Here is a 12,236-nt window from a genome sequence, read left to right as displayed (position 1 = left end):
GTGTCGCTCGAGGGAGGCGGCGACTGAGCCCTGACGATAGAGTGTCTGGGTAAACTACCATTCTAAGGTGCAAGTTTAGCGATCAAGAGCTTCATTGAGGCTTCACTGCGGTAAGACTAATCTCTACTAAGAGTACAAAACACCTTTTTGGATGAACGCTCAGCCCTGAGTCCTCCACCTGGACAACCCCCCACCGACTGTACACACCTCTGACTGTATACAGCAAAGCACTTTATATACTAAAGAAGGATTTAACTCGCCGGATCCTGTGTCTCGGCTCAATCCATCAGCACCACAAGGAATAACAATAGTAGCACCGCCACAGACGGGCTTAGCTGCAGCAAAGACCTTGCTTCCGATTTGGCCGGCTTCTTGGTCGACTTGGACTTGGACTTGCCAGCATTCGGATCCGAGGAAGCACCACCACCATGCATGACAGATCCAGCGTCGTCACCACAGTAGCCATTGTCAGGCCGGCATCCAATTCCGCAGAAGGAAGACATGTTCCCACAGAAACCGGTGTCACTGCAGCAGGGACCGAATCGAGACCCCAGGCAGGTCACGTTTCCACCGCACATCCCGTCAACTGAGACGGTCTTGGTGACCGAGTGCTTAGACTTGGACTGGCGTGGGATCCGTTCGTCAAAGTTATCGTCCTTGCGGTACCAGAGCTCCGGGGGGTCTCCCAAGCACTCGCCAACGGTCACCGCTCGATAGCCCTCGGCCGTCAGTCTTTTTAACATGTGTTCGGTGAGATTGTGCACGGTTTGCTCGTGCACATCGTGGGCAATCACGAGCCAGGGTCTGTTGAATGCGTCCCGAGAGTCCAAGCTGCGATCGAAAATGTCTTTGGAGCTCTGGATCGCCTCCGGACTATCATGGCTGTAGTCCTCAGTATCGATGTCGTACAGGATGACATGGTACCCGAAGGTGCCCATATCCTTGAGACAACCAGATTCCTCCGTACAGCTAGAGTAAGGAGGGCGCATGTAAGTGGGAATTGCACCTAGAATGTTACGGAGGGCGACCTCGTTCCATAGCAGCTGCGCCCGACGCTGGGATTCCGAGACCTTGCTCAGGTCCTGGTGCGACCAAGTGTGACTTGCGATTTGGTGTCCGCTGCGGTGCATGCGTTGGATGAGAGATGCCCAGGGCATTCCGGGGCTGTCAATCTGGCCCTTGGCGTTGTTGTTCCCCGTAACGAAAAAGGTCACCTTGGCGTCATATTTGTCAAGAAGATCGAGAAGATCTTGGGTGTATTCTTTGGGACCATCGTCGAACGTAAGGGCAATGGTTCCTGGAACAGTGCAAGAGCGAATAAAACGCGGACCGTAGGGAACAGCACCAGCCAAGGTCCGAGGGATCTGGTCGGTGGGTGCACCCCCGGGAGTATCGTGAGCATCGCAATGACCAAAGTCGATTTGACAGTCCGGGGAGCTGCAGTGGTTCTTGGTGTCTCCGCAGTAACCTGCCACATGTCAGTGTGATCGCTTCTCTTGGGGGTCGACGGAGGGGGCATACCAGCGTTTGAGCAGCACTTATCCTCGGGGCATTTGCCAAATTCGAGGCCGCATCGTGCGCCCGAATTACGCTCTACAAGCTCCTGAGGAAGGGCAGTTCCATGAGCCACAGAGATGACGCGAGTCCCTTGATGGTCCGGGTGCAAGTTGAAGATGTTTCGCGCTGTCGTGCAGGCCACCAGTCCCAGACCGGAAACGACTAAGTGACGCATGTGCATGATGAGAAGTTATAGCCTGATAAGATGTAATGGAGAAAAGATGCACAGTAAAAGAGGACAGTAAATAGACCTGTGCGGGCGATGAGATATGTGATGGGGGAAGAGTCCAGAAGAGGTGAGCAGCAGTCATATCAGTAGATGTTGTGTTGCTTCACTCAACAGGAAGTGACGACTCCGCACAAAGGGAAAGCACTGGTGGTGGGCAACCGCTAATGCTGGGTTGGGACATCGTGACGGCAGGAGCGTGTTGAGCACACGGAGCCGAGGAAGTGTTAGTGGGATCATGAAAGCATCTCTCTACTAAGTGCAGGAACGGTCGGAGAGTTCTGTAGCACCATCGGTGGCATTCAGACAACACAATTGCATTTTCTCATTAGGGTATAATTCATATCGCCCAGACGGAAGGTTCATCAAGTCTTCGATGCGAGATCCTATATTACATGGGAAGCCGCCATTCTAAAGAGCACATCTTGCAGGAAAGAAACCAGAGAAGAATGCCCCTTACGCGACTGAGCGCACGGAATGCGAAGTCGAAACCCGGGTTGGCTACTGCACAAGTCAGAAGATGACCGGGCTGAGAAAAGAACGCAGAGTGTGTGCGCTCATCGACTCACTTGTGCTAGGTTCTCTTCCCCGACGGTGGAGAACACGAACGGGGCCAGGGAAGGAAGATGAGGGCCAAACTTGACCGGAGCACTTTTCGCTACACTGCCAACCGTGGCAATCAAGTGACGACGATGGACGGTAGTGAGCTGGGGAGCCTTGAATCGCTTCACGAGGCCATTGACAAACGCACTCAGCTGGGCATCCGAGAAATGGAGAACGAGAGCCGAGATAGCCGCCAGAGCTCTCTTCGTAACGACGGTGCCAGCCGTGTCGTTATCGATAATGGACATGACGGAGTTTTGCAGGGCGGTCAATTCTGCCTCTTTCAGAAGAGGTCCAAAGCAGGTGACCACCTGGATCAAGACGTCGATCGCATCACTGCTGAAGCCCTTCGATGAGTCCTTTTCCAGCATGCCCTTCACGATCGAGCCTCTCCTGCTGGTTGGGGATGGAGTGGGGCCCGTCAGACGAGGAATGAGCACCCGGGAGACGGCGTTATAAGAGGCCTTTGCCTCGTCGTTGGGGGGTTGTCCAGCTTGAGGGCGTGGAAGAGCCGTGACGATGTATCTGAGGGCGGTATTTGGGACCGAGGTATCGATGGTCTGGGAGGCTGTCAGGTTGGTGAGCTTCTCCAGAAGCGATGTGAGGCTGTCGGAGGGCAGTCGAAGGACCAGGGGGCCGAGACTAGGCAGCACTCATCTATTAGTCAGACAGAAATGTCGGGGATAGAGTGTTCACAGACCATTTCAGCGCTTGGTTTTGCACATCGCCGTGCTGGTCGTCGAGGGCCTTGAGCAACCCCTCCGCCAGCCTCGATGAGGAAATTTGGTCGTGTGCCAGATATGTAGAGTGCGGACTGTTCAGTATGCCGAGAAGATCATTCAAGGACATATATCTCATGTCCGGGTCCGGGTCCCCCAACTTGGACAGGAGACTGTTTAGGTTGTGCTGTACTGCCTGCCGGTCCGCCATGATGAAGCCCCGCCGCCGATTGAACGTGGGAAAATCCGTGGTGCTCCACAGGGGGGGAGTCGTGGGGAGAGATCCTATCTCAGATATCAGGGTAGAGCCCAGGGTTGCTGTTCAAGTTGGCCTGAAAACAGGGTGGTGAAGAACAACCGGGGGAGACGTGAGACGTGGAGTCGAGGTGAGGGACAGCCAAGTGGGATGAATGGATGAACGGCTGGTTATCGGAGCTGGCGGGGTGGCCTCAGGCAGGAGGGAGCTGTGCGGTTCCGAGCTCCCAGGCCACTTCCCCGCACGGCCCAATTACATCATCTTCAGTAAGTTAGTTACTAAGTAACTGTGAGCCACCCCGGCTGGTCTCGCTCCGGGGAAGAGGGAAGCAATGTAACAGCATGTTACAGCTGGGCCTCGCAATTACAATTAGGTCATACCATTCCCATCCAGCCTCCTCCTTTCCTGTCTCCTCCCTATATGCTTCACCTCTTCCCCCGCTCCGACTTCCCGTCAATTGCTCTTCCTCTTTCTCCCAGTCTAGAATACTACTAGACTGTGCTCTACCTCTCCATCTAACGCTCACCACGTCCACCATGGTCCTCGCTCGTCCTCATATTCTTCGCGCATCCGCCAGGGCCGTTGGCATTGCAGCTCGACGACCCCCCACTCGGCAATTCGCGCGCAGGACATACGCCCAGTCGCATGAGGCGCCCAAGTCTTCCGATCTTCCATGGTAGTTATCCCCCGGATCTAATGGGATTGGTTGCGGGACGTGTCTAAAAGGAAATCCAATAGGCTTATCGCATCAGTCGGTCTGGGTGTCCCAGCAGCATACTACATCTTTCAATCCCGGCCCCAGAAGAAAGCTCATCACGGTCATGAGGAGGAGCCCAAAGCCGAGCCCGTGAAAGAGGAAGAGGAGAAGGAGGCCAAGGCTCCCGCAGGAGAAGCTGCTCCTCAGCCCGATCCTGAGTCGGAGCAGAAAGTAGAGTCTTCGTCCTCGTCATCGAATGGTGCTCCGTCAACGGATGGAAAGGCGCCTTCAGAGGCAGACGAGGTAAGGGTCCTTCCCGTCCGTTCGCGCTATCCGCAGAGGATTGTGTGAGCTTTCAACACGCAATCAACTCACTCCGTTCTATAGCCCGCCTCTCGCAAGGAACCCGCATCCTCTGCCACCATCTCCGCTAAGCAGGAGGGGGTCTCCAACGCGGACACCTCCCATCCGTCCGTGAACGAGCCCGGGAAGAGCGTCAAGGGCGAAGGAGAGACCGAGACCGCAAAGGTGAAGGGCGCTGTTTCCCCCGAGCGCCCCCAGGCGTGATTTGATCTGGTTGGAGTCCGATATAAAAGACTCGCACATGTCGCTGGTGATCAATGCTAGTTGTGTATTCTATCCGCCATACAGCATCGTCGAAGTTAGATGGTCATAGGGCGACAATATGACACACGCGTCTGCTGATCATATATGCGTATGAGAACCAAGCAAGCAACTGGCTAAACGAGTACGAGTAACGCGCCGTGTAGGGGGTCCATGGTTCATACAGCCGTAGTTGACCATCTCTCCAGCGGGATCTCGGACGCTTGTCTTAGCGGCCCGAGTTTGTTTCCTCCGCGAGGGGAGAGGTCTTGGAACCCAGCTGTTGATGATGATTTGGCAGTGACTGGTCGCAAAGATGAAAGCCAGAGAATCTGGATCCGCAATTCGTACATCCATATCTAAGTAAGTAGGGTTATCGCCAAGTTCGTCGCAGATTCTCATCCTCATCCGGGATTACCGCCATCGTGTTGCTTGCTCGAAATCTTCATCTGTTGATCTCTGCGGGTAGCCTCGTGTCGATGCAAGAGAGAGGCCTTCCCAGATGCAAATAACTACTAAATGCGCACCTGCACCCAATGCGATCGACGCACACCGGTTGATTGGCAGGGCCATTGCATCGCACGGAGTGGCAGTTGACAATTTGCCCGAAACACCAAGCCCGTGCCTTGCAGGCCGGGTGTCAGAAGCCTTTGGGGTCCGAGGAGAGCAAGGCCACGGGCTGGCTCCTTGCGTCACGGGAGTCGACATGCAACGCTAGATGTCGAATGTCTACTATGAGTGGCTCCGGGATCAACACCAGTCGCGAGATGCTAGGACGGAATAGGACTGAGCTTGTCCACATCGCCAGTTGCGGTGCCCTGGTGTAAGTACTACAATTGGCTGGGGAGGGGCCAGTGCCAACTCACAGATGTACCCAACCTTGAAGTACGAAGTACCTAACCAACCTTCTTATAACGGTGGGAGAGGGAAAACAAACATCATGGATGGATGGCAGGTCACATTACCGTACGGTATGTAACTTACAGAGGGCAGCTGCTGGGATGAAATTTGGAGCAGACGCAAGGCGTGAGATGCATCACATTGCCATTCAGGGGGGTGGGAAAAAGAAACAACACCAGGCACGATGTCGGTGGAGCGGCACTGGGACGGGGAGGGAACCGTGGGGACATGGGGACTGTCGAGAGCCTCTGTTCTGGTTTGCATGTTATAGATAATTCCAGGTTATCGAAGAGAAAAACGTACAGAGAGGATCAAGGCAGACCGTCAAGAACTGGGGTTGCCCCGAGCACCGGCCAACTTATCGACCCGGCCGTGGGTTGCCGCCAACTCCACTCTAAGAATAACAATTTATCACCGTAGTTATTAGTTCTGGTCATCTCATCTCATCTCATCTCAGCTCATCGCATCGGCCTCGATCTTCCCCCTCTCCCCCTCCCCCCGATTCCTTGCGTACTCTCTAATCTCTTCTTTTCTCTCCCTCCCTTCCTCCCTCCATCCCCTCCAACGCCCACACCACAAACAACACCCCAATCTCAAGCTCCATGGTTTATCCACCACCGCTGTTAATTTCCGCCGGGCCTGCATTGGATTGATTGCGACGCGCGCCGACGCTGGGTCTCAGCCTCTCAGCCTCGGTGATCCAGAATCCCCTCTCCTTCTCCGACGATCGAAAATGAGCGACAATCCGCCATGGCTGGACAACCTTTCCGACGACTGGGTGCCTGTGCCTATGCCGGTGCCGGTACCTGGAACGCCAACCAGTCCCGCCCCCTCGCGATCCATCTCCCATTCCCGCCAGTCCAGCTTACACAGCTTACACAGCGTGCACAGCGTACAAAACTCTCCTAGTCGCATTCCGGTTCCCGCGCGTCGTTCCGTCGGTCCATCGCCATCGCCTGCCGAACAAAAGAAGGTTTCCCGGCCTTGTCATTTCGTGCGAAGGGAACCCGTCAAGCCGAAGACGCGCACCCCCAAGACCCCCTCCAAGCTGCGATCCCCCGCCCCCGACAAGACCCCCAGGAGTCCCAGACCCAGCCCGAGCCCCAAACCGCGATCCATCCCGCCGTCACGGCGTAAACAACCCCCCGCCATGGACACCAGGTCGCCCCTGCGATCGGTCTCCAACGTTTCCGCCCAGTCCGCCCAGTCCGCCCAGTCCGTCCAACAAAGCACCGTGCAAGTGAGGCCAAAGAAGGGCAAGGGCACCGAGGGGACCCCCGAATGGCGGAGGCGGTTGATGCAGGGCGAGATAGCCGCCGGCGAGCAGCGCGACCTATTCGCCCCCATCGGGCTGGAGAGTGTGTTCAAACCGCCTACACCGGGAACCGAGAAAACACAGGACGAGGCCCTCTCCCGGCTCAAGCAGTCGGATAGCCTCTGGAACTTCCCCACCTCCCCGGAGAGACGCGACAGCGAAAACAACGACAACGACGACAACGCGCACGCGAGAAACCCGTCGACCGAAATCCAACGTGCGCCCCCCGAGGCTATCGATGAGTCTTCGCCCCAGAGTCCGAAGTCGCCCCCCAAGTCGCTACAAATCAACCTAGAAGATTTTGGGGAGAGTCCACGAGGGTCGCGCAATGGAACACTGGACATCGGCAAGGGACCCAAGAAGCCTACACTGAATTGGGGCGACGCGCACGACGATTCCTGGGACGGGTCACAGATGAGAACCGCGAGCGGCCTGGAGGATCTGCGCAACGAAGATATTACGCCGATTACTTTCTCCCAGCCAAACACTGTGGATGGCAACGCGACGTCGGAGGTGATACGATCGGCATTGAAAAAGGTGACGACTAAACTCGAGAGACTACATCTGACACCGTGGGAACGTCCGGGATCCAGGGCAAGTGATAGCGTTCTGCTAAATCCGCCGTCTGAACCCCCCGTGGATCCACTACCTGAGGATGATCTGTTGGATGTTACAAGTCATTCGTTACCCAAGGATCTTTCGATGGGAACACTGGATTTCCGGGGACGAGGAGCTTTCACGAACTTGCGGCGCGACGAGTACTTGAACGAGGGCTCCTTCCAGAAGCTACATCTCTCTCCGCCATCGTTCCCCTCGGACAGACTGTCGCCGTTTGCTCCTTCCAACCAGAGAATCCGAAGCTCACCACCCTTCTACCAAAAGGCCAACCCCCTGACCGATCCTCCGACGCTCCCAAGGCCATCATCAGCTCATGCTGGCGCGTCCAGATTTCTCCAACCGGGAACCGATCGGGCCGAGATCATGCCGTCGTCGGGGAGCCCTTTGAAGCTCTTTGGGCCCCATGACACTTTCACGAACAACCGACTGATGCGACGGATGAGTCAATTTGAGGAAACATTCGGTGGTCTTTCCGAGGACGACGAACCTGAATCGCCGTCGGAAGAAGCTCGGCGTAAGGGCGAAAACAGGAGCTTTTTGAGTGCGAAGCAAGACACGCTGGGCGAGCCTTCCGCGAGAAGGTATGAACGGCCAAGGTCTCGCAACACCGCGAATCCTCAAATGAACAAGTTTGGCGATGGCCAATTGGATCATTTTGATTTCTCTGACACAAGTCCCTACGAGCCTAAGCTTCTAAACCATGACGCTCTGGACCCCAACCAGCATTCTTCTTCGCGGCGACTCTCTGTGGAGCGGCGGTATCTTCGCCGTCGCTCGTATAGAAATCACAGTCTGGATACCGAGACGAATAGGTCAACGAAGAATTCTCGGTCAGCGGGTGTGTCAGACATGCCCTCCAGCGCGAGCGCTGTGAGGAGAAGTCAGGGATTCAGAGGTCCAGAGGACTTTTATCAATCGGACAACGGGTCTAGGCCCAATTCCCCTGTAAAGGACCCGCATCCGAAAAGACGCCGAACAATCTTCAAGTCCCATAGTTTGATACAGGAGGACAATGGAAACGCGAAGTTCCCTGGCCAGCTCGCGGATAACATGTCGTTGTTGCAAAAGAGCTTGATGCAACAGGGGGTGACATATGATGAGTCTCTTCTTCAATCGCTATCGGCCTACCGACCAAACACCCCTACTCCCAGCCAGGCACGGTCGCTCTCACGAAAGAGGCCGTCTTCCAGCCGGAATTACACGCGCGCCGGGTATGACGACTCTGGCGAGCAGAACTCCCCGCCGGAGCACGCCATACCCTCTGTCAGAGTCAATGGCGTTAGCACCGAAATTCGCAAGGGATCGATCACAACACAGGATTTCTTGAACGAAGCCACAAAGATCATGGATATCATCCGGTCGAAGGGCAGATCGGCGGGCGGCTTATCCAGCGTGGAGGAATCGGATGCGGAGAACCCGGATGAGAGTGGGAGTTACGAAGATGAGTCCACCCGCGAGGAATTTTCGCGTCCCCCGAGTCGGGAGGGGCCTGATATGCGAAAATTGAGGGAGCCAAAGGAGCCGAATCCCCAAATAGCAAACCACCTCAGGAAATTCCAGGAAGACGATGACCAGGAGTTCGGAGTCAACAACTCTGTTATGTCTCTCAACCTCGACGAGGACGAAGCCCGCTCGGAGGGTAACAATTCGGTTTGGGATGGGGCCGGACTGGACGAGATGGACGAGGAACAAGACCGTAACGTGGATGCTGAGCGTAAGCTCTCGCAACCGACGGATGACGGCGAAGAAGATGACGACCTCCCGGACCTTCTGACCATCAACACACATATCTCCGCGAAAAGCCTTAGCGCGCGTTCCATACCCACCGGCTCTTCACAAAGCTCGCATGCAAAAGGCGTTTTGTCTTCAGATATTGTGTCTCACCTCATTCCTGAACAGGTGAACGGCCTGACTTACGACCGTGACAGGAATCAATGGGTGAAGGAGGGACCGAAACAATCTCCTGGTAGACCGAAGGGTGAAGAGAGCGAGGATGATCCATTCAAGGATATCCCCGACCTCAGTGTGGACGAACTACAGGAAATGATGAGGATGCAGAGCTCTCTTTCTCCAGAAAGAGCAAGGGACTCTGTCCAAGGTCAAGACGGCGCTCAACAGGGCTCGCCCAGCCCCCGAAATGCCTTCAGCCAGTCGGAGCGACGCCCGCAAGAAAAAGAAAGGGATCCGTCTGCCAATTTTAGTTCGCTGCAGTCTAAAGCAACCCCGTTCACGTCCAAACTCTCCAACCCGGAGACCAGGGCAACTTCTTGGGGAACTGTCGACCGGAAGACAAGCAAATCGACGAGCGAGGTCGAGCATGAGATACAGCTTCACGAAGGTCGCATGTCGAAACCGCCACGGCGCCAACAGGACAACCGCCAGCAGGCTCGTGTGGTAACCATCAGCTTCTCGTCGCCACTTGTCTCACAGATCACATATGCCGACGATGAGAGCCCGACAAAGCTCCGGCAAAATCAGGGGCGGAAGTTTGACTGTGGTCCTGCCACGGCCGAAGAAGGCTCATCTAGTCGCTCGCAGGCCTCTCTGTTGCCTGGGCGGCAACCCTCAGCGCATGCATCGCCATTCAATCTGCATGCTATCCCAAGCATTGACGAGAAGGGAGAAGATTCCGCCCACGCTATGAGTTTGGTCCGGCAGGGCCCCGGATCTGCAACGTCTACACCAGACAAGAGCAACGCAAACAACTCCCTCGTCTACTTCCAAAATCTTGGTCAAGACACGACTTACAGCTTCCACCTCAGCCCGCTGCCCGACTTTACTGTCGACCAGATCGACCAAACCTTGCATCTCGAGGTCAGTTACGTTGCTCAGCGTACTCAACCGACCTCGCTCCGCCAAGTTCATGGGACCTTTGCCCTGGCGACCGAAGACTTGGTCAAGCAGATAACGGAGGTTGAACCGTTTGAACCTTATTGGGACCAGATTCGGCGCTTGGTTTTACGGCACAGGGGACTCATCACGCTCCATAAACTCTGCGATTTCTGCCCCCGACTGGAAGAACTAGATGTGACTGGGAACGATATCGGCCAGTTGAGTGGCGTGCCACCCAGTCTGAGAACTCTGAATATCCAGGATAATTGCCTCTCAAACCTAACAGCTTGGGGTCACCTGGTGAACCTGCAGTACCTTGACGTGTCTGGAAATGGGCTCGAGAGTCTGGATGGATTTAGCAGCCTCATCCATCTCAGAGAGCTCAAGGCGAACGACAACAACATCAGGAACATCGACGGGATCTTCGATTTGAACGGACTACTGAGCTTGGAGCTGAGGAACAATGGCTTGACGACAGTTGACTTTGCTAAGGCAGACTTGTGAGTACCATTGTGCCTTGTGTTTCCTTCCTATCACTGACCGTTGCTATTTCCATATAGAACTCGTCTGCAGGATTTGGATTTAAGTCATAACGAGCTTGCTTCGGTTTACAACATTGACCTTCTTCCGGCACTTTCCGCGCTCGACCTTAGTTTCAATCAGCTCAACGAACTAGAAACTACAGTATCCCTCCTTGGATTGCGGTCGTTGAAGCTCTCCAACAACATATTCCGCATGCTGAATGTCAGCGCTTTTCCGTCTTTGAACCTTCTATATGTGGACCAGAACTTTCTCGGCACTGTTTCTGGGCTCGAGCAGTGTCACTGCCTGGAGGTCTTTTCTGCTCGCGAACAGATGGCTAGTGGTGATACTAGTGGCTTCTTCGATGTCGACTTAGGCCTGGTCAAAGATCTTCGCAAGGCGTTTCTTTCTTCGAACAAGCTTTCCCTGCAAAGCCTCTCACCTTCTGCCCCCCTTCTGGGCCTGCAGCTGCTTGACATCGCATCCTGCAGTCTGCAGGGCCTCCCCGCCGACTTTGCATCGAGCTTCCCCAACATGGTGGTACTCAACCTGAATTTCAATTCCTTAACAGGTGTTGGTGAATTAGCCGGCCTGAAGTGTCTCTCTAGATTGACAGCTGCCGGGAACAAGATCACGAGGTTGCGACGTCTCTGCCAGGTTCTCAGTCGCATCGGAAGGTCCAACAAAGGGAAAGTTTGCTCACTCCGAAAGGTCGACATTCGGGGGAACCCTCTCACCGTCCGATTCTACCCGCCTGCTGTCATAGGGAACGGTAAAGCGAATACCAAAAAACTAAAAGGGAAGGAGGAGCTCGGTCTACGACACACTCTTAGCTTGGATATTCCGTCTGCCCTGGCCGAGTTTAAGCATAACGGAGACATGACACACCCGCATGCCTTGGGGGACGATGAACCCCTCAGCCCTACCAAGGAAGTTGAAGTCAATGACCCCTATACTCTTCCACCTGCCGATCCCTTGGCGGATCAAAAATATCTGTCGCATCTGGACGAGCCTACACGACTTCGCAGACGGATCTTCGAGCTTATGCTTTATGCCGGCACTGGAGGATCAATCCGTTTGCTCGACGGCTTGGAGCTGCGACCGTCCATCGACGAAGGCTCGGACATGGACCACGCTTGGGCAAAACTCGAGAAACTCGGCGTGCTGAAGAGAAAAGCCATCACCGCATAAAGAGAAAAATCGCTTCCCTTTCATTGTATGATTCATGATATCCTGGGATGCAACTAGTACATGGAGTTTGGTATGTCATGGGTTTGATTGCTGTTGCTTTTTCTTTCTTTCTGATACGCTACTCACATGTGTGGTGTTTTGTTGATTTCTTGAGGTTGGATGGTTGGCGTTTCCATTGGAGTGAAGGCATGCATAGG

General features: G+C 54.9%; 4 protein-coding genes across 4 annotated transcripts; 2 read left to right on the top strand and 2 right to left on the bottom strand.

Annotated features, from left to right (window-relative positions):
* Window positions 1–278: 278 nt before the first annotated feature.
* On the bottom strand, window positions 279–1,738 carry BO70DRAFT_300723 (chitin deacetylase CDA6; the record flags this gene model as incomplete). The annotated part of the gene is made up of 2 exons (XM_025539681.1): window positions 279–1,468; window positions 1,522–1,738. The coding sequence occupies 2 exons, from the start codon at window positions 1,736–1,738 to the stop codon at window positions 279–281; spliced, it is 1,407 nt and encodes a 468-aa protein (XP_025395269.1).
* A 409-nt stretch (window positions 1,739–2,147) lies between these two features.
* On the bottom strand, window positions 2,148–3,540 carry BO70DRAFT_366129 (uncharacterized protein). The gene is made up of 2 exons (XM_025544255.1): window positions 3,087–3,540; window positions 2,148–3,028 (listed from the first exon to the last, which is right to left on the bottom strand). The coding sequence occupies exons 1-2, from the start codon at window positions 3,314–3,316 to the stop codon at window positions 2,341–2,343; spliced, it is 918 nt and encodes a 305-aa protein (XP_025395268.1). The 5' UTR covers window positions 3,317–3,540; the 3' UTR covers window positions 2,148–2,340.
* A 357-nt stretch (window positions 3,541–3,897) lies between these two features.
* Window positions 3,898–4,625, top strand: BO70DRAFT_356169 (uncharacterized protein; the record flags this gene model as incomplete). Its single annotated transcript, XM_025541924.1, has 3 exons — window positions 3,898–4,037; window positions 4,100–4,361; window positions 4,446–4,625. 3 exons carry the CDS (start codon window positions 3,898–3,900, stop codon window positions 4,623–4,625), a joined length of 582 nt encoding a protein of 193 aa, XP_025395267.1.
* A 770-nt stretch (window positions 4,626–5,395) lies between these two features.
* BO70DRAFT_417431 (uncharacterized protein) lies at window positions 5,396–12,118 on the top strand (the record flags this gene model as incomplete). Its single annotated transcript, XM_025547413.1, has 3 exons — window positions 5,396–5,484; window positions 6,300–10,826; window positions 10,887–12,118. 3 exons carry the CDS (start codon window positions 5,396–5,398, stop codon window positions 12,037–12,039), a joined length of 5,769 nt encoding a protein of 1,922 aa, XP_025395266.1. The 3' UTR covers window positions 12,040–12,118.
* Between the last annotated feature and the right edge of the window lie 118 nt (window positions 12,119–12,236).

This window comes from Aspergillus heteromorphus (genome assembly GCF_003184545.1).
Source record: "Aspergillus heteromorphus CBS 117.55 chromosome Unknown BO70scaffold_36, whole genome shotgun sequence".
In the NCBI taxonomy this organism is placed as follows: domain Eukaryota; kingdom Fungi; phylum Ascomycota; class Eurotiomycetes; order Eurotiales; family Aspergillaceae; genus Aspergillus; species Aspergillus heteromorphus.
This window is presented reverse-complemented; position numbering and strand designations above follow the sequence as displayed.